Source organism: Epinephelus lanceolatus, chromosome 14 (assembly GCF_041903045.1).
Source record: "Epinephelus lanceolatus isolate andai-2023 chromosome 14, ASM4190304v1, whole genome shotgun sequence".
Taxonomy (NCBI): domain Eukaryota; kingdom Metazoa; phylum Chordata; class Actinopteri; order Perciformes; family Serranidae; genus Epinephelus; species Epinephelus lanceolatus.
The window spans coordinates 22,066,136-22,086,958 of record NC_135747.1 but is presented as its reverse complement, the minus strand read 5'-3'; the positions used below and the strand labels follow the sequence as shown (position 1 = coordinate 22,086,958).

The window sequence follows — 20,823 nt, the reverse complement described above, 5'->3', positions numbered from 1 at the left end:
AAGTTGTAGTTGTGTTTATAATCTGTTAAATCAGTGGAAAGTGTGACTTTCTAATCGCAGTTTAAGTTAGTGTTGTCTGTCTTATTTTGTCTTGGTTATTATGGTCTTGTAATTTTTTATTTTAAAGGAAATTTCTATTTTTTTTCTTTTTTTGGTTTGCAGACAGAATATGGTGATTGTCATATAACTGATACTGTGTATTAAAAACCAAAGAATAAATCGGTAAAAAAAAACGCCAGTAAACACCACCACTGAATTGGCAGCAAGCCTAATTTGCAGTAATAGTGGACAACATGTTGCTTTCACAAAGGAGTCATGCACATCGAGATGACGGGTTGAAATCCAGCATTGTTTTCAACGGCAATTCAGATGTGTGTGTCAGAGAGAAACGGAGTCTCAGTGGGATGTGTGGCATGAGTGGCTTTTTTTCCTCCCCTTCTTTTCTTCTCTTGCAAGTATTGACTGAATTGTGTTTGACAGATATGGAGTTTGGCGAGCGGCTGGCCTCCCCATCCTCGGCCCCGTCCTCCCTTCACATGGCCTCCTCTTCAGCCAGCTCCTCTCCTGCTCCACCCCAGACACCCTCCACAAAAAGCAGCCCGGACCCTAGCCCTGCGGGCAGCTCTCCTCTCACCACCTGTGGTACGTGCACACATCCACACACACATACACGCACACTGCTTATATGTACACAAAGTGGAGGCACAGGATCACAGTGACTCAGAGTGAATTTTTGTGATGTGTTATTTAGTTTTAAGTCATTATATTTTTATCATTCTGTCAACATTTCGGACAGGGTTTATAAATGATTTCAGTTAGGTTAAAGTTCAAGTGTGTAGCTCTTCAAATGGCATTAACAGTCACCCACAGAAAAGCCTTAAATTCACAAGCTATTAATAAATGTAAATGAATGCATCAGTCCGACTGACTTTGCAGTAAGTATGCACTTTAGTTCTACACAAACTTTTTAGAGAAAAAGAATTAAGAAGAAGCAAATCTGTTTGGAGGAGACGTCCAACTGCATTTAGCAAACAACACTGAATTAAAATTGTGCAACAATAAGGAGGCTTAAGACACCTTCTCCCAGTCTGAACATGTTACAGACAATTTTAATAGGAATGGAAAGGCTGTTGAATTAATGAATGCCCACAATTAAAAATCTTTGTACGCCCTTGTGAATGTCTTTTGACAACCTTTAGCTCCAGTTTATCCTGTGTGATTTGACATGTCTGTCAGCCTCACAGTGTGCATGCAGCCGCCAACATCCTCTTGTTTTCTCTGAATACTAATTGTGGTCAAAGCCATTATGCATTGAGAAGCGGTGATGCATAAGCTGTCAGATTACCCCTGACCACAAAATAATGTGCAAATTTACATACCATGGTTTGTGATTATTTTTTTCCCCCTTCATGATAAGATGCCCCAAAAAGTAGTGTTTTTTTTCTTGTCCTGCTATCACAATGAAGAACACATTAGAGACATTCTCATAAATTATTCATTTTCAGCCCCCCACACCAAACGTGCACAGAAATTTCCCAGATAATTTATTTTGGACTGAACACTAAATGCTGAAAGCACATTGGCACCTCTGTAGTCACATCGCTCTTATGATTATCAAGTAAATTGAGTTCTTTTAAGAGATTTCTTATCCCCTGTGGAAAGTAGAAGAAAGATACCACACAACCAGTGATGGTAACACCCCTTTGAATAGGATTATACTCAAGCTTTCATAGTCTTAAAAGCTTTGTAATTGCTTTAACTAGGTGAGTGTATCTAAGAAAATGTTTATGCTGCAGCTCTTTGTGAATTTAACTCAGTAAGAACAAATAAATGTCTGTTTTGGCATTGATGGCATTTGAGAAAAGGCATGACCTAGTTATTGTAAAGAAGCTGGTGAAATATTTTACAGTTCCAGTACAACACGAGTACATAAAGCCAAGGCTAAAACCTTAGCAGACTCTTGAAAAATAAAGCCTGTGTGGTTTTTCTTTAAAAAAAACTATAATACTGTCATTTTACTTCATACTTGCACTTACCTGTTGGCAAAATGTAGATTGACTTAATTCACTCTGATAAGCATATTCCTACATAACACTTACCTCTGCACAAGACCACTTAGATACTACTTAATTGCAATTCTTACTAGCAATGTTTAGATAAGTAAAACATGATTTGTCCAAAAATCTGTCCTAATTTGGTTAAAAGGTGTCTTTAATGGGTCCTAAAAAACATTAACTTTAACTGTCTGATACCTAAAGACACCCTGGCTACAAATGGCAGCAGCTTTACAAGGTGCTGCACATATATTTTGCACTGAACGCTGCACATTTGGCATTTTTCTGGTCCCTGAGAGTTGAAAAATGTTCAACTTTGGGCAAAATGCTGCATCCGCAAAGTGCTGAACAACAACAATGGATGAGAAATATTTAATATACTGCAAACTGTATATTACTGTATGTTTCCTCGCCCACAAAATGTCATGAACCCACCTAGACTTCTACTTTTCATTCAAGCCAGATCATCAGGGATTAATACCAGTTAAATGATATCACAAGATGTTTTTTAATAATGGAGTGAATGTTAAGTAGATGGGATTTATTGTTTTGTTTTTGTTTTTTACCATAATGTCAAATTGGGAGAATTGTGGAATTTCACTGATATTGGTATTAACTACTAAATCTGGTATCATGACATGCCAGCTGACTTTTGTAAATATACTGAAATTTTTTCTTAAATTTTTCCTAAAAGATGTCTGTTCAGTTAATTTTCACCAAAGTCAGTAAAATTACAGTTACAGGTAATGGTTTGACGAATAAACAGTTACAGCCAAATATAAAGCTTATTTACCTGATGGTGTTAATATTTTTTTACAGGAAATTGATCAATACATCCTAGCCAAAGCTACCCTCCCAGAATAACAGCTGATAATGTCCTGTCACATCAGCAGGACAATATAGAATCAGACACAGTGTTTAGCCTGGTTAGCTCTGCACTTATACAGAACAAATCAACTGGGCTTTGCTTTTATCAGGCTCATTCCTGCACAGCTCTGGGTTCTTAATATAAGTGAGGTATTAGATCTAATTAATAGAGCAAGACTCCTTTCTCTGATCGAAATAATCCTGATAACAGACACTGGATGTATTGCCCTTAGCTGTTGTAATAGGAACAGATCAACTTGGCATCAGTGGTACGGCCCTTTTATTTTAGAGTACTTTCAGCAGGTGCCTTATCTTCCTTCTTTGATTTCTTTCATTTTCATTTTTTGTGGGAATCATTATTCCATACATCAATTTTTGTTTGTTTTCTCATTTTACAAATATGAGTGGGTGTGCCAGACCCTGAATCGTTCATGATCATTACTACGAACAGATTCTCAGGCTCACCAGACGGCTGTGTCTCTTATTTGCACAGATCAAGCCACAGCTTTGTCTTTATTTTTTACTCTTAATTTTTTTAAGCTTGAAATATTGTCTTACGAGGTCCTTAATGGCATCGTGGCATCAACAATTAATAAGTTTAAAAATTAATGATTTAACTATGATATGATATATGATATGATATGTCTTTCTGCATATAAAGGTTAACCTATAAATCTATCAGTAGATCATATATTACATAATTCTGTAAACTGTGTCCTTGTTGTTCTCCAGGCCATCCAATCCAGGTAACAGGAGATGAACGTTTAAATATGTCTGGCAGCTCTAATGGTTTTCCTTTGGTCAGCCGTCCAGCCTTTGGGCTCTACACGTCAAGTTCAGGCCGCTCTGAGTTTGGAGGCCTAGGAAGTCTGGGTCTGTCTGCATTGGCTGCTCACTCCCAGTTTGGTACATTTCCAGGTAGGGAAGCTCAAGGTGCAACGTTTTTGTTCGGTTTTTTTAATATTATTAAAGGAGTTATTTGAGTTGATTGTTTTCAAGTCTGTCATTGAAATTACTTTTGGTTCCTCTTGTATCATATCCAGAGGTAAAATGTGAATCACCTCTGCAACTCAGAAAGACGTTCGTACTATTTTCTCATCCTTTGCAGTCTTCACACTTGAGATTTTGACCTATTTTTATGTTTGAAACTCTCAATGATATCCAATTGCATGCTTTTTAAATAATATCTTGACACTCAGCACAACTTGAATAGAGGTTTTAGAAAGCAGAAGCCGTTTCAGAAGAATGCTGCTCTTGGGAAACTGTTGCAGCTGTTACATGTCGAGTAGATGAAGTTGATCTTTGCAGCTATTGTACTAAGTGACCTCAGCTTTTATTTTTCAACCCTCAACATAAAGGGATGAAATCACAGTCAGTGGAGTGCACTTGTCCTCAATGCAAAACTCTATTTTGAACTAAGTGATTGGTGCTGTTGACAGGTTGTATAAAACATGCTCTTATAAAATGTTGGCAGATTGGATTCTCTGCATATCTAGATAAAGTGTCTCGCTCCCCCACTCCAGACTGGTGGCGGCCATCTGAGGCACATTCCAGAGGAGCGGCAGCCTTCTTCCCTCCTCTTCTGGGTCTACATCCTGCGTTTGCGTCAACCTTCAAAAGCCACGATCCCATTCACTTGCAGTCGCGTACCTCAGGTAAAAAAGAGCCCGCTCCTTCATAAGATCATAGACATAGTTTTGTATAACATAAAGATTTCATTATTACTCTGTTTACACTTCTTTTTAAAATGCATCTCGGGCAAACGGATCACAGTTGCACAGCACTAAATAGAACTGTAAATGGCCTGGGGTCTGGGATGCGTTTGACCACATATCTTTTGTAGTGTAAACCAAAATGCATTCTTATCAATAATGGTATATAAAAATGGACAACACTTCACTTCCTCCCACTGTACGAAAATGGAGGCAATATATCCTTGCTACGGGCACAGCCATCTTGCACAGATGACATCATTTGGAGCCAGAGTCTGCACAGTAGTGATCAGGAAATGGAGCTGCGATGCCGAGTTCCTGCCTGTACACTCATCCCACCCAATCGCGAGCAGCGCCATTAATCACGGGCATATCGATTGACACAGACAGCTGTCAATCATGATGCCACACCCTCTTAATATCGCAGCAAATACCTAATTAAACCAAATTTATCAGAAAAATCAAACATACATCAGCATGATAAGAGCTACCTAAAATGATAGAAACCATCTTTGGGAAAATTTTATTTGATGTGTACTTAGATTTTAGAGTTTGGCTTTAACATGGAGGGGGTGGGGTTTATTATCTTTACTGCAGCTAGCCACCAGGGGGCGATCAAGACATTTTGGCTTTGTTGTCATGTGGTCCATCTTTATATACAGACTATGGTCCTGATGCGCCCCCACCAAAGGCATAACAGAAAGATACGTCATCAGTGCAGGATGTTGGTGCCAGCATGCCAACGCTCTGTAACTTGCCCGGCACAGCAAGTTGGATGAAGTGTTGCATGACCATTGTTTTGCCCTATGGATGGAGATGTATTGGATTCTGCTGACAGCAACGTCTCCAGCTGTACCAGCACAACTGATAATGTGACTGGCAAGAGTGCGGATGTAATAATTGTGTGCAGGGCCTTTTGACTTTCTGGTGGAAATGACATAGGCAGTAATGAAATCTGAACACAAGTGGTCAGCTGGACCCCTTGGAGACACACAATAGACACAGGTGTAAACAGCAATGTGTCTCGGCTGCCCGCTTGTGTTTGGGTCGCCATTTTTAAACCAAGTGTAAACAGGGTGTATGAGACTTATTGTCCTCTTAATGTGTGTGACTATTGCTTGCTGTCATGAGTATCCCTCTAAAGAAATGCACAATGCCAGTTTCTGTAGGCGTAACTGGGACAGTGAATGGTAGGAGTGCTTCTTCACCTACTGGGAACTCTGCTGTGAACACCAGTTCATTTCCAACAAAGGGAAGCATGGAGAAAATTAAAAACAACAGTAGTCAGATTCAAAAGAACAGCCAGGACCCGGGCAAGCTGCACCAGAAGATCATTCAGAAAACAAAAGAAAAGGTGAAACACTGCATGAAAACTCACTTCACTGCTCTGTTGTTCCCGGCACCCTTTCTCCTGATAAAAAAATGTGGACTTTCATTACTTTTTATTTAGAGACCCAACAAAAGACCACTAGAGATCTCCAGCATGAGTGGCAGCCAATCAGGATCATTGTCAGATAGCTCCAGTGATGGCGAGGAGAGCAGCAGTGATCCTGATGACATGGAGGAGGAGGGAGAGGAGGAGGACAATGATGAAGATGAGGATGATCAGAGCAATGATAGTGAGGACTCTGATTCAGAAAAAGAGAGTCGAGTGGAAAGGAAAGTCAAGGTAAGCGTCTCTAACAAAAGCTTTTGGTGTTTGTGTTTAAATATTCAGCAGCATACGTAGTGTTGTCCATAATATTTTTAAAAGACTTTCCTTTTTTAAGTTTCTTTTTGAATAATGTACCAAGATAAAAATGTCTGGTAAAATAAGTTATTTTGTAAGTTTTTTGTCTGACAAATTTGCACTCTGTTAAGTAGATGTTATGTGGATTGTCAAGAGCAGCTATGGTGGTGGGTGGCAAACTGGATGTATGTGCTAGCTGACAGGGCTGCCACTGTGAGGCTCTCTCAGTAGGAGCTGACATGACATGCTGTCTTTTCCTCATCCTCCTACTCAGCGGCTGACACAGAACACTTCTGAGAGTAAAAAGAAGAGACCTTGTACTGCCGATGGAAATACAACGCCAGACAGCCATCGGGAGACTTTGACTTCCCCACACCGCCTGCAGTCCTCTTCTCATCCTGCTGGCCTGTCACAGTCCGCAGCGCTCTTCCTCCAGAGCTCCAGGATTGCAGAGGAGAAAGGCCAGCAGCACATCAGTGTCATCCAGGCCACAGGGTTGGCAGCCGGCAACAGTCCCCTAGCACCGTCCCACAGGGAGGCCTCTCCTCTGCGCTCCAGGTCCTCACCCAACCCTGTCTCCTTCTCCAACTCACCGAAACACTCACATCCTTCCACCTCACAAAAGCACTTCTCTCATTCGTCCTCACCGAAGCATGGCTCTGTCTCCTCCTCTCCAAAACCTCACCCTCTCTGTTCCACTGCGAAGCCCCTGCCTCTGTGTTCCTCACCCAAGCCTGTCTCCCTCTCCTTTTCACCCAGACCACCAACACCGTCAGCCTCACAAAAGCCTCCACATAAACCTAAATTCCTGATGCCCTCTCTGAAGCACACCCAGCTGGCTGATGGCATGAAGGAGAGCAGTGGAAACCCTTCTGATGAAAGATTGTTACACTTGAACAGTTTTAAATTAAAACAGGTGAGTTATATTTGTTTTTCACATTGCTGCACCGTAGCTTCAGCGTTTCTGTGTTTTTCTTTGAATTCTGCCTAAGGTACAAAATAACAAATTACTATAATGAAATCAGGGCTTTTATTATACTGCATGTGACCTCTACATGACTAGAAGTGACAATGCATTTAGGTCTATTGGGAATACTTCACAAAATTGACAAGCAATTAGCTCTGTTACGCTTTGGGATGTTTGTTATCAGGAGAGGAGAAATCTGTCTCTTTTAACAGGACTCTGTTATTGTCACTGTTTTGAGAAGGAGGGAAAATGTAGCAGTCTGTAACAAGGGGGTTTTAATTCATATGCCGGTGGTACATTAAATACAGGCTTTTGATTGCCGGAGTATGACAATGGCAACAAATACAAGATGACAGCTAGAGTCACACAATGGCACTAAGCCAAACAATTTGAAAATATTTTTCCACAGCAGCCTTTTTATCTTTACTGGAGTTGACAGGCTTGAGCCTGCTCTTCATTGTCCCTGTCTCTTATTACACCTTAAATTCCTTCATTCACAGCCCACAGTAATGTAATGTGAGTGACAGTTTGTGTAATTACTTCTTATTTTTTTCTTTGTTTCCCTTTCTTTTTCATTTTTACTCATGAAGTCCCTCCACTCCAAGGACTCTGTGAAGCAAGTGTTCTCCCTGCGACCTAAGAACCAGAACTGGCATAAAAGTCACAAAAACTCAGCATCCTCCTCATCGTCGCAGACACAGCATAAACATTCATCAGATACCTTGAGCAGTCATTTACTGTCTCTCCCACACAGCGATGACACCAATCTGTTCTTGAGCCATCACCTTAATGGAGCTATCCACAGCGCAGTTCAGGATGCCCCTTTGGCTCTCATCACCAAGCCCCGCAGCCAGAGCAGCACCCCCAGTAGCAAGCCCCTCTTGGTAGCCACCAGCCCTCCCTGTCCCATGCCCATCAACCTGAGCACTGGTACTAAGGACATGTCTGGCAGCTCTGCTTCCCCACTTAAATCATCAGCCTCATCAAGTCTTGCTCACAGACCAAGAAAGACCAAGACTCCCAAGTCTCTGTATCTAGTGAAGAGCCTGTCTAAACCCAGCTCATCCTGTCCACCTGTGGACTTGGTCAGGGGCAGTGAGTCTGATATCCACAGCAGCAAAGACTCAGACGACTCTTTAGGAGATGACTTGGATGACGACGATGAAGACAATGAAGATGATATTGACGATGAAGATTCTGGCAGTAGCCTGTCAGGTTAGATTAAACAGACCCTTTTATAAAGCGATAGTTAAGATTTTTTTTAAGTGGGGTTGTATGAGGTACTTATCCATTGTCAGTGAATTACATACAGTAGATGGCAGTCTACAGGCCACCAGTTTGGAGAAGCAGGCAGGCCCACTGCCATGGAAGCTAAGCACTGGACTGCTGTGGATGGGAGCAGTAAAACATATTGTAGCCACCTAAAAAAGTTTAAGTGAATGTTATATTCAGAATATTTTCACCACTTTATTTTATCCTGAAACTAAAACTTATCTATACCATCTTCAAAGCCACCAGATTCCATTGATAAAAACAGTAATTTACCTCACAGAACATGACAGTTGTTGGTCTACCGCTGTGTGCATCAGTAAGTTTATGTTATTGTGTGTCTTTTGTGAATCTGAACTAATCCTTTAATACATAAATACACACAATAACACAAAAAAACTGCTTGATCAAGGCAGCAGTAGACCAGCAACTCCAGTGTTAAGCGAAGTAAAATTACAGTTTTTGTCAAAGGAGTCTGGGGCTTCAAAGAAAGCTATCTAACAGCTTCTGTTTTCAGTCAGAAAGGGCTGTCTGATGGCAAGAAGAAGTGATGAAAATATTCACAATATAGCATCCACTTGAACCGATAATTATTGTTATGTAGGCTTCAAAAAATTCAAACTATCCCTTTAATTGAATGAAGAGATGCCACTGACAACATGTTATTGCAGATATAAGATGTGGGATGAGGTTTGGTCGTGGAAAGAATCCTAATTAGGTTGTAATTTTGCTTTCTCTCTGTTTCCCTGCATCACGCTGGAATCCCCCGCAGAGTCAGAGAGCAATCTGGATAGCGATTCTGATGGCTCCGAGGATGATATGAAGGAGCGCAGTGAGACAGCAGCAGACAGCGATGCAGAAAGGACTCCCCTGAAACGCACTAAACCGCCCTTGTCTTCTCACAAGTCCACCTTGAACCTCTCAGCCAACTGCTCCCTGCTTAACCTGCAGATCGTCAAGCCTCCTAGTTTATCTAGTGGTCTGCTCACCACCACCACAGTGAGCAGTTCAGGGGCAGCGGGTAACCACAGCACCCTATCGCCATCCTTCACGTTTGCCACGCTGCCAGGTAACAAATCTGTGTTTGCTCAACAACCAAATACATCCCTAACCTACAATACAGCTTTACAATTTATTGAGATACTTTAAAGGGGATCTTTATATAGATATAGATATATAGATGTATAAAATGTTACAATGTTAGGTGTTCATATTAAATGTGGCTTAGGTTTTAAATGATGAGGTAGTCTTATGTAAAAGTAAACCCTGTGAGCAAAAACTTCAGGCTTCAGATCCTTCTGAACACTCAGTTTCCAACGGCTATTCTGCTTTTGCGAGAAACTCATGTCAGCTTGTGTGAATGATTATCCAGGCAGGCTACTGCACGTGCTTACATCACGTAGCCCACGCTGCTACATGCTAACATCAGGGAAACCTTTAATCCTGGTTGCAGATGTTGTTAATTTCTCTCCATTTCGGATCATGTTTCTGCTGCAACATGTCCGGTTGTAAAGATTTTGGTTTAGAAGCTCTTATAGGGGATTTTCCATGGTAGAACATGCCGCTTTATCCATCACAGTCATTCCCCCAGCTGCAATGACTGTGCAAAGATGCCCAGATGTGCAAGACCTGAAACACTGACCACTCAGATCACACTGGGCTTTTTCAGAAGGGGTGCTCAAAGAGACAGGTGCTAAAATGGAGCGTCTCAGACAGAGGGTAAACACAGGTGTTCCAGCACAGACAATATGAGACAGTAAAGCGTTTTTTGAACATTAAAGCATGTGAACATGTTCTTGTACGAACCTGAAAATGAGCGTAATAGGTCCCCTTTAATTTGTGATTCAGGCTTCAGGAAAGCGTTACTCACTCAGATAACAGAGCAGGATCATGAGTCCAAAGTCAGCATGGTATTTATTTTTCCTCCACTCACTTTGCTTATTCAGACTATCCAACCTATCAGTGGAAAACTTACGCTTATTTTTCCAGTATGAAAACATGGATCTACATCTCTCAGTAGTTCCAGCTTAAAATGAGCTCTCTGGAAGAAAGTGGTTGCGTCATTGTTTTGATGGTCCCCAGCAGCTTTTGCTTTAATAACCCAGGCAGATGCCTTATACATCTGATACTGGATGAGTCACGGAGCATATTACACTATTAACAGAGCTCAATTCTGACTTGCCATAATGGAAAAGTATTCTTTTCTTTTTCCATTTAATAGCAGTAATAGAAGAGGCATGTCACAGCGGTATGTCATAAATTATATGATGATCTTAAAGAAACATTTATAAACACTGAACTGTCATGGCAGTGGTGAGGGTTGCTGCTGTAAGAGGTCTGTTTCTTTGTTTGCACTTCTCTTATCTGTCTGAATACTGTCTGTCTAACATTTTGATGTTGATACCCATAGTCTGCCATTTAATTTATAAAACAACTATCCACAATGAAGTCATGTCTAACAGAGTTTCCTTTTGTTTGAGGTTCTGTATTTGCAGTGCAGTGCCCCCCTCCTTATTCTGTGTAGTGGATATATCTGTAATCATGGCAGGTTGTGCATTTGCTCACGTCCCCCCTGGAGGTGCGAAAAGCGCTGAGTCATTTCTCCTGTTTTCTAGGACCAGGGAAGAGGAGGAGAGTAACAGATGAGAGAGTTCTGCGGTTGCCTCTTGAGTTCGGGTGAGACATTGTGCATGCACTTCGTTTTACAAGACATACATAAAGGTGTGATGGACTGACCATGTCCCATTTGTCCCCACAGTTGTGCATTGTTTGTGTTTATGCAGTTAGTGTTGTAGTAAAATGTCAGCTCACTGAAGGCTGGCTAGTGACCTTTCATAAAAGGTCATGTGTGGTCATCTTTGCTTTGTGGCGCAGCCCCAGACACATGATCATATCTCAGGAGTGGCCACACGATGAATTGTGTTTTAGAAAACTTTCTTAATGATCAAGAAACTTTCAGTGATGACATAATCACCCCTGTAAGAAAAATGAATAAGGAACACTCCATCCCTTCAACTGCTACTGTTATTTAGCCATTATGAGCAAGTTGTTTATCTATCATCTGATATGTAAAAGTGGCTAACTGTGTAGATATGAAACCTGGCATGAATGTAGCAATCATGCTCAAACAATTTCCCCAGGGTAAATACCCTACCTATTACTGTAAAAAGCACCACTAGAGTTCCTTATTTGAGAAAAGTGACATCTTCATCAAGAGCTAAGTAGGACTAGATCACAAAAAAAAAAACATCCTCGCCTTGCTTTTTAGGGGCGCCTTTAAAACCTCAGTCTTGAGCAGTAGGCAGGAAATGAAATGAGGCCCAGCACTTAAGCATCAAGGGGTTAATTGCATCCAGCCTCAACACAGACATGCAACATTTGTAGCTCCCTGCCCACAAATTCTGCAGCCATGGATCAGAGTGCCTTTCATCTTCTGGGGATGTTTTTCATCAGCAGGTTCACAGGAAACAGAGGCCATATGACTGTATATCAGCCCGTGCTCTGTGCAGGATAACGGCCTGCATGTCCTGTGTGTGTAAGCCATGGCTGCTCTCCAGCGGAGCTCGTAGGAACTGAGGGGTAGCCCTACTTGGCGCATGGCCATTTAGGAGTGCGATTACTGGAAGGGTCAGAGGATGCCAAGGCCACAGACTACACAGCTGTACAGACATGATTAACATGGTTTATCTCCTTGTTTGCTTGATCTTGTCAACTTGAAGATGATGTGTATCTGTCTTACATTATTAGACTTCAGGAGAGAAGTGTTTATTTATAATGAATAAACACAGCTGTACAGTGGTTATGACATTGTTTTAACTACCTTGTATGTACTCTTTGCAATGTTTCTTCTTTGTTTTCTTAGGTGGCAGAGAGAGACCCGTATCAGGACTGTCGCAGGTCGTCTACAAGGAGAGGTGGCTTACTTTGCTCCATGTGGGAAGAAGCTGCGTCAGTACCCTGATGTAATGAAGGTACATCTATAATGTGTCACTTTATTTTTTATTAAAATTAGATTTATATCCTAAAATGATCGTATGTGCTCACTGCATCAGTATGTTTCTGCCCTCAGGTGGGAGATGATGACGTGTGAGGTGTTTGACCAGTTAATATGGCTGAAAATAACTGCTTTAATTAATACGCATTGTTCTTTTGTCTGCAGTACTTACTGCGGAATGGAATAACTGAAATCTCACGGGATAACTTCAGCTTCAGTACGAAAATTAAAGTTGGTGACTTTTATGAAGCCAGAGAGGGACCAGAGGTAAATGTTGTTTCTTCTTTTTTGATATATTAAAGATGTGTTTCAATCTAATGTTTTAACTGATGAAATTGCACTGATAGAAATGACAATGCCTGCATCTTTATTTGTTTTTAGAACTCTGCGAGACATCAGAAGGTCCTTCTATTAACACCACCACACTGTTGTAGTTTTAAGTAGTTATACCAGTCAACATTAAAAAAATCCATAAATTAGAGTAGAGTAGATGATTAGTCTTGCCAATTTTTGTTTGTTTTCTTATATTTAATGCGTCTTTCTTTCCCCAGGGTTTACAGTGGGTCCTGCTGGCAGAGGAGGAGATCGCTCCAAGTATCATAGCGATGGACGGGAGGCGCAGCAGGTGCACACAGTCTGAGCGGCAGCCAATAGGTGATGGGAATGGGTCCAGACAGTGGAAGTCTCATCCTCTTAGTATTGGTGAAAATAGCTTCCAAGATGTCGGTGATGCAAAGCTGCTACGCAAACTGGAGGCTCAAGGTCAGTTTACTGCAAATGTCAGCAGCACCTGGTCAAAAGAAAACAACCGTCAAACACCTTCAACTATTGGCTGTACAGCATATTGTTAGTTATTTATACTTAGGGATATGATGTCTTTTGTAAGGATAATTGATTCGCTGATGATAAAGTGAGCACTTCATTATTTACAGCTCAGTTTTAAAGGGGTTTAATAGTTATGTGGACATTAATAGCAGAACAGTTTTCAATTATCTGTTGTGGTGTCACAACGGGTTCTTCATAGAATCACAAATGATAGAAATTATCTTATTGATTTCTCAATAGGCCGTATTGCCACTATTGCACATAAGCACAGTAGCTCATTGCAGAACCTCCAGGCACTTTCTCTGAAGGTTGTTGAGAGGGATTTGGGGAATTGTAAGAGCATCTGTGGGTCACTTTTTCGTTTAAGTCCTTAATAGGGTCTGTGATTTCAGTAACATATTTCATCGTGCTGCAGAAATAGCTCGACAGGCAGCTCAGATCAAAATGATGAGGAAGCTCGAGAAGCAGGCCGTGGCGCAAGCAGCCAAAGAGGCAAGGAAACAACAAGGTAAACAGCTTCTCCGTGTTCACACTCTTCTAACGCTCCATCGTAATGCTGTGTGCAAGCCTAATGTGTTGTGTCTTCCAGCAATAATGGCCGCAGAGGAGAGGCGGAAAAAGAGGGAGCAGATGAAGATTCTTAAACAGCAAGTAAGGACCCTCCTTTGCATGCATTGTTTAATTTTCCGTGCAAAGCTTCATAACCATTTGCAGCTGCTCTGTTCTTATTCAGAGTTTGTGTGCTCCAAGGTGAAAAAGGTTTTTAAACACAGTTGAATTGCTTTTGAATTCCTACAAGGAAGTTGCTGTCCCTCAGAATGCTGCACCTTCCTCATCTGCATAGACCCACTGTACTTCTTCACCCCACACCCCACTCCCTCCCGCCACTCTATAACATGCATGACTTAACAGTTAATTCATTTGATCTTGCCCTCATCCTTTTACCAGGAGAAGATCAAGCGCATTCAGCAAATTCGTATGGAGAAAGAACTCCGTGCACAGCAAATTCTCGAGGTTCGTCCTGAAAGTTATTGCAGAAACATTCTAAAACACTTCCTTTCTGCTGTTGATAGGATTTTTAAAAAAACCAACCAAAGGCTATTCCTAAATTATGTGGTCCCACTTCCAGCCACATCTAGTGAGTACATGTGACTAATGCCTAATTGGTTTTTTTGCAAAAGTGCCATTGAATATGAAAATCTCCTCAGACCATGATGGAGCTTAATACAAAATACAGTATTTCATTAAGTAAGAGGTGGCCCAGAGTTTACCGTGGCTAGGTGAAATACCTATTTTGCATTCTCCCACTAATAGAAGCTGTGAAGTATTTTAGCTTTTATAAATCAAATTTCAGTTGACACGCTTGGCAAGCAGCTCTTAACAGGATTTCGTTGTGGCTATAATTACTGATAGAAATTTTGCTTAATTTATTCTCACTGCCTGCTGGTGTTTCATAACTGCAGCCATTTTGTCTCTCAGTGTTAATGGAGGGAAATAACCATCTCATTGCTCAAGATTTCAATATGTTAGATGTGACTTTATCAGTGAGCCACTGGCTCTGTTTAGCTCTCTGGGGAATATTTTCTATTGATCGCATTAACAGATGATTAAAGAAAGCAAACACATACCAAACTTAAACATTATTTTAAGTACAACACAAACAAATCAGATTTATAGATATTTCACAGATTTAAGATATTTTTCATAACCTTTTATAATTTCTACTTGATGATTTTCATTTAAAAAATTATCTTCATTAAGTTTTCATTAATCAGAGTTTGCAGGCCCAATCAAGCTCTCTTGTGGTGTCTGCATTTTATGTGTTTTCAATTAGTTCATTGCACCTGTTGTATGACCTTAAGACCTGTTTTCACTTATAGGCAAAAAGAAAGAAGAAAGAAGAAGCAGCCAATGCCAAAATATTGGAGGCTGAGAAGCGAAATAAGGTGAGTAACATGATCAAGCTGTGACTGTTTAAGGCCCTGATCAGTCTGAGCGCTTTTTTGTTGAAGCAGGCCGCAATCAAACAGAGCAGTTTTTGCAGCTTGCCTCTTTTATTTATGTAATTGTGACTTGGCAACTTCCGAATCACCTGTCCTTTGCAAGTGGCAACCTCTGGGGCTGAAAAATTAAACCACTAAGGAAGTGCCAAAAAAGTGCAGTTCTTTGAATGGCCACTTGAGGCTGGCTCCAGAGGCCAGTCAATCCCAGCAGGCACCTATGTTAAAATGCCCAACTTAATGACATAAATAAACATGTTTACAGCCTGTTGTGGCCTCAGTAAAAAAACACGAGATGGCGATGGCTGTAATGCTGAACTCAGAACAAGAGTCCACAAACCAGTGGGTGACGTCATAGTAGCTACGTCCATTATTTTTACAGTTTAAGGTCCTTGGGCTAACCTTTGCTGTGAGGTAAACTCACAGATCTTAGTTTGTTAATAGTTAGTTACTTACCTCATGACTAAACATCCGCATAAAATATGGACAGGCGGAGGGCACTTGCTCTGGCTCTAAAAGAGGGTGAGAGGCTCTTCCCAAACAGCTCATTGGAGATCTGTGTGGGTACATGAGACTTGTTGGCACGTGGAAAAAGTTTGCCTGGAAGCAGGGGTGTCCAATCTTTTTTCAAGGGGGGCCAGATTAGATAATGTGAAAATATCTGGCGACCAGTTAATTCTCACATCATATGGATTATTTATTTATTTTTTTTTAAATCACATACAAATCAGACAATCGCAGCTGTTTTATATTTCACTGAAAAAGTATTCAACCTTCCACAGCTCCTGAAAATATCTGCTGCTAGGAAATATTTGCTTGCTTGTGTACTATCTGCTTATGAAAACACATAAGTTACACCTGCGTGGTTCCTACTTGGTGCCTGTCTACAAACTGTATGATGGTTCTGCCATTGTGACGTGAACGGAAGAAATGTAAAGTCATTTTGCTAAGACAAGCTGCGGGCCAGTTAAAGCTGCTCCGTGGCCACAGTTGGCTTTCGGGCTGGACTTTGGACATGCCTGGCCTAGAGGGCTTTCTGCCAGAAAGCACTGTAAAATTAATTAATTGATTGGATCAGACAAAAGAGGGAAAAAAACAATGACGCTGGGTGCTTTTCTGCTCTGCGTTGGAAGTTTTTTTAACTCGAGGGGATCAGGGCGCTCCCGCAGAAATGCTAAGCGCATAGAGCGGAAAGATGCAAAGTGCTCAGCAGTGCAAAAGCAGCGAGTAAAACCCTTCACTTCCATTTAATTGTTATAAAGCCGCCCCAGGCTGCTGAAATACTTTCTGTTTTTGACTGCCTAAAACTTGATTTCAGCTGCCACAAGTATCCCTCATGTCCTTGACTCACAGTCTTTTGCCGTTGCTTGTCTGCTGCATGTTTTTGTTCCATTGTAAATTTTTGTGTATATGTTGTGGTTTCTAATTGACAACTTTTTTCTTTTCTTGAAGGAGAAGGAGATGCGAAGACTGCAAGCTGTCATACTGAAGCACCAGGTAGGTTTGTTTTTCAATCCACAACCACATTTTACCAAAACCATTCTTACTCGGTGTTAATGAAAGTCTTGGAGATGGTCTTTAACTAATGATTTTCATTAGCCTAATGGAATTGTGTTGTACAATAAATCCTGTCAAATTATGCTTTGCGGTTCTCCTGGGTGTATTTTTTTATTGGAGCTTCTCAAAGGTTGGATTTTTCTTGCACTGATTTTCCTGTGTGATTTTCTATTTCTTAATACTTTGCCAACTCTTTGTCCCAGGAGTTGGAGAGGCATAGGCTAGATATGGTATGGGTATGTTTGTTTCTGTACATTTAACAACATATTGTGAACGTGTTGTGATAAATGGTTGCCATCATAGCAATGCGTAAAGTGTAGCATTGGCTGCAGTCATACTACATCCCTCTGCATGGCTTTTCCACAACAGTGCACTGCATACATCTACGCTGTTTGTCTCTCAGAGAAAACACATCCATTATCTGGGCAACGCAGTCAAAAACGCCTTTACTCCACAGAAATGTAACAGGATGCAAAGCACTCTGATAGCCTGAAAGAACACCATCCCCATATTATTTTGTTTTTGTTTTGGATTGATTAAATTTAGGTGCTCAAAATCCTTTTACTCTAAAGCGTTTAAGCCAGCTTTCTAATTCATTCTATCACCTGAGGAAAATCAATATGCAGTTTGTATTCTTGACAGTGATTTGCACCACTGAGTTAATGGAAACAACATTTTTCCTCATTTGAGATTTAAATGTTAATTCATTGCTGGTTATTCGCTTCATTATTCTCACTAAGTATATCTGGACTTTAAGGGAGGCAATGATGGCACAGATGGACACCACAGTTAGAATATGCAGTAATCATTTAAATTTATTTCCCAGGATAGTTTCACACGACTTTGTCCATCAGTCGATTATAAATTCTGTGCTTTGCTTGTCCCTGTGACACTTAATATTTGCTGCTTATAGATCTAAACCTCTTGGCCTGTGTCTTTCAGTCTGCCGTCTTGCCGACATGCTCAGATTAATAATGGCTGTTTGTGACTTTGAGCTTATGCTTTGTGTGTGCGCATCGCTACCTGCAGCGTGGCTTTACATCTGTCATTGTATTCCATTTGGTTTAAGGCAGCTACAAGGAGTTTTTAACTGGTTATGAAACAGTCGCAATTTAATACTGATGCATTATCTACATAAGCAAACGAGACCCTCTGTATATAGTTATTCTTAAAAGGATACTTTGCAGATTTTTCAACTGGCTTTGTATCATAACAGTTTGAGTAGTATGTCTAAATTAAGTGTAGTAAACTGCCTTCATCTTACTTACTTCCACATTTTTGTATGCCAACCACCACACAGTATAGAATGGGATCGAGAGAGACCCGCCCCTCTCTGTCTCCTTTTCAAACTCAGACCAAACTCAGATCAAATTGTAAAATTAGGCAGCGCTGATTGAATATAAACCAAGATTCTGTTGCTGCATTGCCTATTTCTCACACCTCTCACCCCTCTCCTGCAGTGAAATAGTTCTTTAATGCCTGTCACCGGGTCTGTCCCCATGCAAAATTAAACGAAACAGTTCGAAGGTGCTGATCCTAAGAGCAAATGTTTACATTTTTCCAGGTAAAGTTTCTCAGTGAGTTGCACATGAACCACTTAAAGGGAAGCAGGAGGAGATTTTTCTGTAGAGAATTTTCTTTTTGATGGTTTATTTTGTGGTTAATGCTGATAGAGGGGCAGAATCAGCAAAGAGAGAAAGAGAAGGATTGATCAATTAAGAAAAAAAAGACTGAAAGGGACAGTGATAGAGCACAGGTAAAGCATGAGGCAACCTTGGTTGGTCATTCAACAGATGGAAAGAATTACAGGAGTGGAAAGGATTTCAAAAACGATCCTGAATTAGTCCTCCTTCAACTACTTAGATATAATGTCTATTTCACTTGTGACTAACATTGCAAGACAAGCTTTTACATCAATATACCTGTATGAATTTATGTTGGTGGCTAAAATAAGTTTACTTTGCTTCACCATTTTTATGTTAGTTATTAATCTTACACAGCCACAAATAGATACATCACGTCATCACTATGCATCTTGCAAACAGCTGTGTTTAAAAAAGGAAAATAGTGTAAAAACAAGTTGCATCTTTCTTTCACCTGCTTCCAAAACACATGCACGACACAAGGCAGAGGTGCCCATGGAAACACCGTCGCTTTTGTCCACATTTGCCGCCAAAATCAACACAAAATCAAAGTTCCTTGTAGTTGCTTTAACTATGTTTTTTTTGTTGTTGTTGTTGTTTTTTTTATCTGCGGTGCAATGTGCAACGTTTTGATTGTGTGATGCTTGTGATCTGTGTTTCTTCTACTGTGCATGTACTGGGATTCAGATTGATTATTGCATATATGAGCTCTTGAATAGAAAAGAAACTGTGTGTCTGTGCTCTGCCAGGAGAGGGAAAGACGCAGGCAGCACATGATGCTCATGAAGGCTGTAGAGGCCCGTAAGAAGGCGGAGGTGGGTAACACCTGATCTGCTTACATCCCTGTGTGTCTGGTCATTCCTGCTGCTGTGTTCTGCTACACTGTTTTATTGTTTGTGTTTTTTCCTCTTGGTAAGGTATATTTTTTGACGATTCAACACTGCGGTAATTAAGGCCATAGTTTGTGTTTTCCATCCTCTGTAATTGTGAGCAATTCTGAGCTTATTAGTCTGCAGGAGTGTCAGAAACACTTTGTCTTGGCTGTAGGAGAAGGAGCGTCTGAAGAAAGAGAAGAAGGATGAGAAACGGTTAAACAAGGAGAGGAAACTGGAGCTCAGAAGACTGGAGCTGGAAAAAGCAAAAGAGCTAAAGAAACCAAATGAAGACATGTGTTTAGCAGATCATAAGGTATTCACACACTGTGGCGCTGCTGGCAGATAAAAATGAGAGTTCATGCACGTATGTCACCGTGGATATTCTCCATCTGTGGAGTAGATGTGTGGAAAAGATTGGATTTTCCTACAGCACAGGGATTTTTTCGACATGGAAATCAATCAGTATAATCACTGTAGGAGCTATAGGCATGAAGATTAGAAATGCTTTTGATGAATTTATGGTTTTATTGTTTTACTATCAGATCTACCAAAATAGATGTGTAATATCACTGAAAGCATCTGGAATTGATTAAACAGAGAGCAGGTGTAGGTTAAAAACACTGCCACCAAGTGGCCACTGGTGCTATAACACCAACCAGAGTGTTAGTGATCACATACCGCGGTCAGAGATTTCTTTAAAAGGATTTCATAGACAAACTACCGGTAGTCTGAAACAAGCAATATCAGCTCTGTAAGATAGCTGAAAAATATATTTAATTTGGTCTTAAAGATTTTTTTAACACTTATTTATACAAGTGGATTTTATTACTGTCTTAATGTGGATTCTTTCACAAATTGTTGATTGTTTTTATTCCTCTCCAGCCACTTCCAGAGTTGTCCCGCATCCCTGGTCTGGTCTTACCAGGGAGTACTTTCTCCGACTGCCTGATGGTGCTGCAGTTTCTGTGCAGTTTCGGGAAGGTCCTGAGGTTAGACATAAACCCAAACATGCTCAGTCTAAGTAACCTTCAGGAGGGGTTGCTCAACACTGGGGACAGTATGGGCAAGGTGCAGGACCTGCTGGTGAGCATGCTCTCCGCAGCTGTGTGTGATCCTGGCATACCTGCAGGTCACAAGGTGAGAGTCTGTTATTGAATTTGGAATGATTCCTGTATTGTAATTTACATGTGTATGCACACACTTGCATACAGAAACAAGCGTACACCTGCTATGTGCCCCCAAAATGTATTGATTCAGATGTAGCTATATACAAATATCATTTCACGCTGTTTCAGTGATTGATTTTAACTCTTTCTGAAACTAATGCAGCA

General features: G+C 40.8%; 1 protein-coding gene across 14 annotated transcripts in view; it reads left to right on the top strand.

Annotated features, from left to right (window-relative positions):
- LOC117251264 (bromodomain adjacent to zinc finger domain protein 2B) overlaps nucleotides 1-20,823 on the top strand; it is a 64,655-nt gene that overhangs the window by 33,217 nt on the left and 10,615 nt on the right. For 8 of the 14 annotated variants that reach the window (XM_033617412.2, XM_078174477.1, XM_033617410.2 and 5 more), the window contains exons 3-23: nucleotides 481-642; nucleotides 3,654-3,839; nucleotides 4,445-4,576; nucleotides 5,794-5,987; nucleotides 6,084-6,302; nucleotides 6,637-7,278; nucleotides 7,920-8,544; nucleotides 9,371-9,667; nucleotides 11,214-11,274; nucleotides 12,461-12,569; nucleotides 12,758-12,859; nucleotides 13,144-13,354; nucleotides 13,833-13,925; nucleotides 14,007-14,068; nucleotides 14,366-14,431; nucleotides 15,298-15,363; nucleotides 16,870-16,914; nucleotides 17,178-17,210; nucleotides 19,367-19,432; nucleotides 19,665-19,805; nucleotides 20,375-20,629. In XM_033617412.2, coding sequence (XP_033473303.1) covers nucleotides 483-642; nucleotides 3,654-3,839; nucleotides 4,445-4,576; nucleotides 5,794-5,987; nucleotides 6,084-6,302; nucleotides 6,637-7,278; nucleotides 7,920-8,544; nucleotides 9,371-9,667; nucleotides 11,214-11,274; nucleotides 12,461-12,569; nucleotides 12,758-12,859; nucleotides 13,144-13,354; nucleotides 13,833-13,925; nucleotides 14,007-14,068; nucleotides 14,366-14,431; nucleotides 15,298-15,363; nucleotides 16,870-16,914; nucleotides 17,178-17,210; nucleotides 19,367-19,432; nucleotides 19,665-19,805; nucleotides 20,375-20,629 — 3,765 coding nt within the window. In that variant the 5' untranslated portion in view covers nucleotides 481-482. The remainder of the gene's footprint in view (nucleotides 1-480; nucleotides 643-3,653; nucleotides 3,840-4,444; nucleotides 4,577-5,793; nucleotides 5,988-6,083; nucleotides 6,303-6,636; nucleotides 7,279-7,919; nucleotides 8,545-9,370; nucleotides 9,668-11,213; nucleotides 11,275-12,460; nucleotides 12,570-12,757; nucleotides 12,860-13,143; nucleotides 13,355-13,832; nucleotides 13,926-14,006; nucleotides 14,069-14,365; nucleotides 14,432-15,297; nucleotides 15,364-16,869; nucleotides 16,915-17,177; nucleotides 17,211-19,366; nucleotides 19,433-19,664; nucleotides 19,806-20,374; nucleotides 20,630-20,823) is intronic. The other 6 variants (XM_078174483.1, XM_078174478.1, XM_078174480.1 and 3 more) reach the window with 6 other exon arrangements.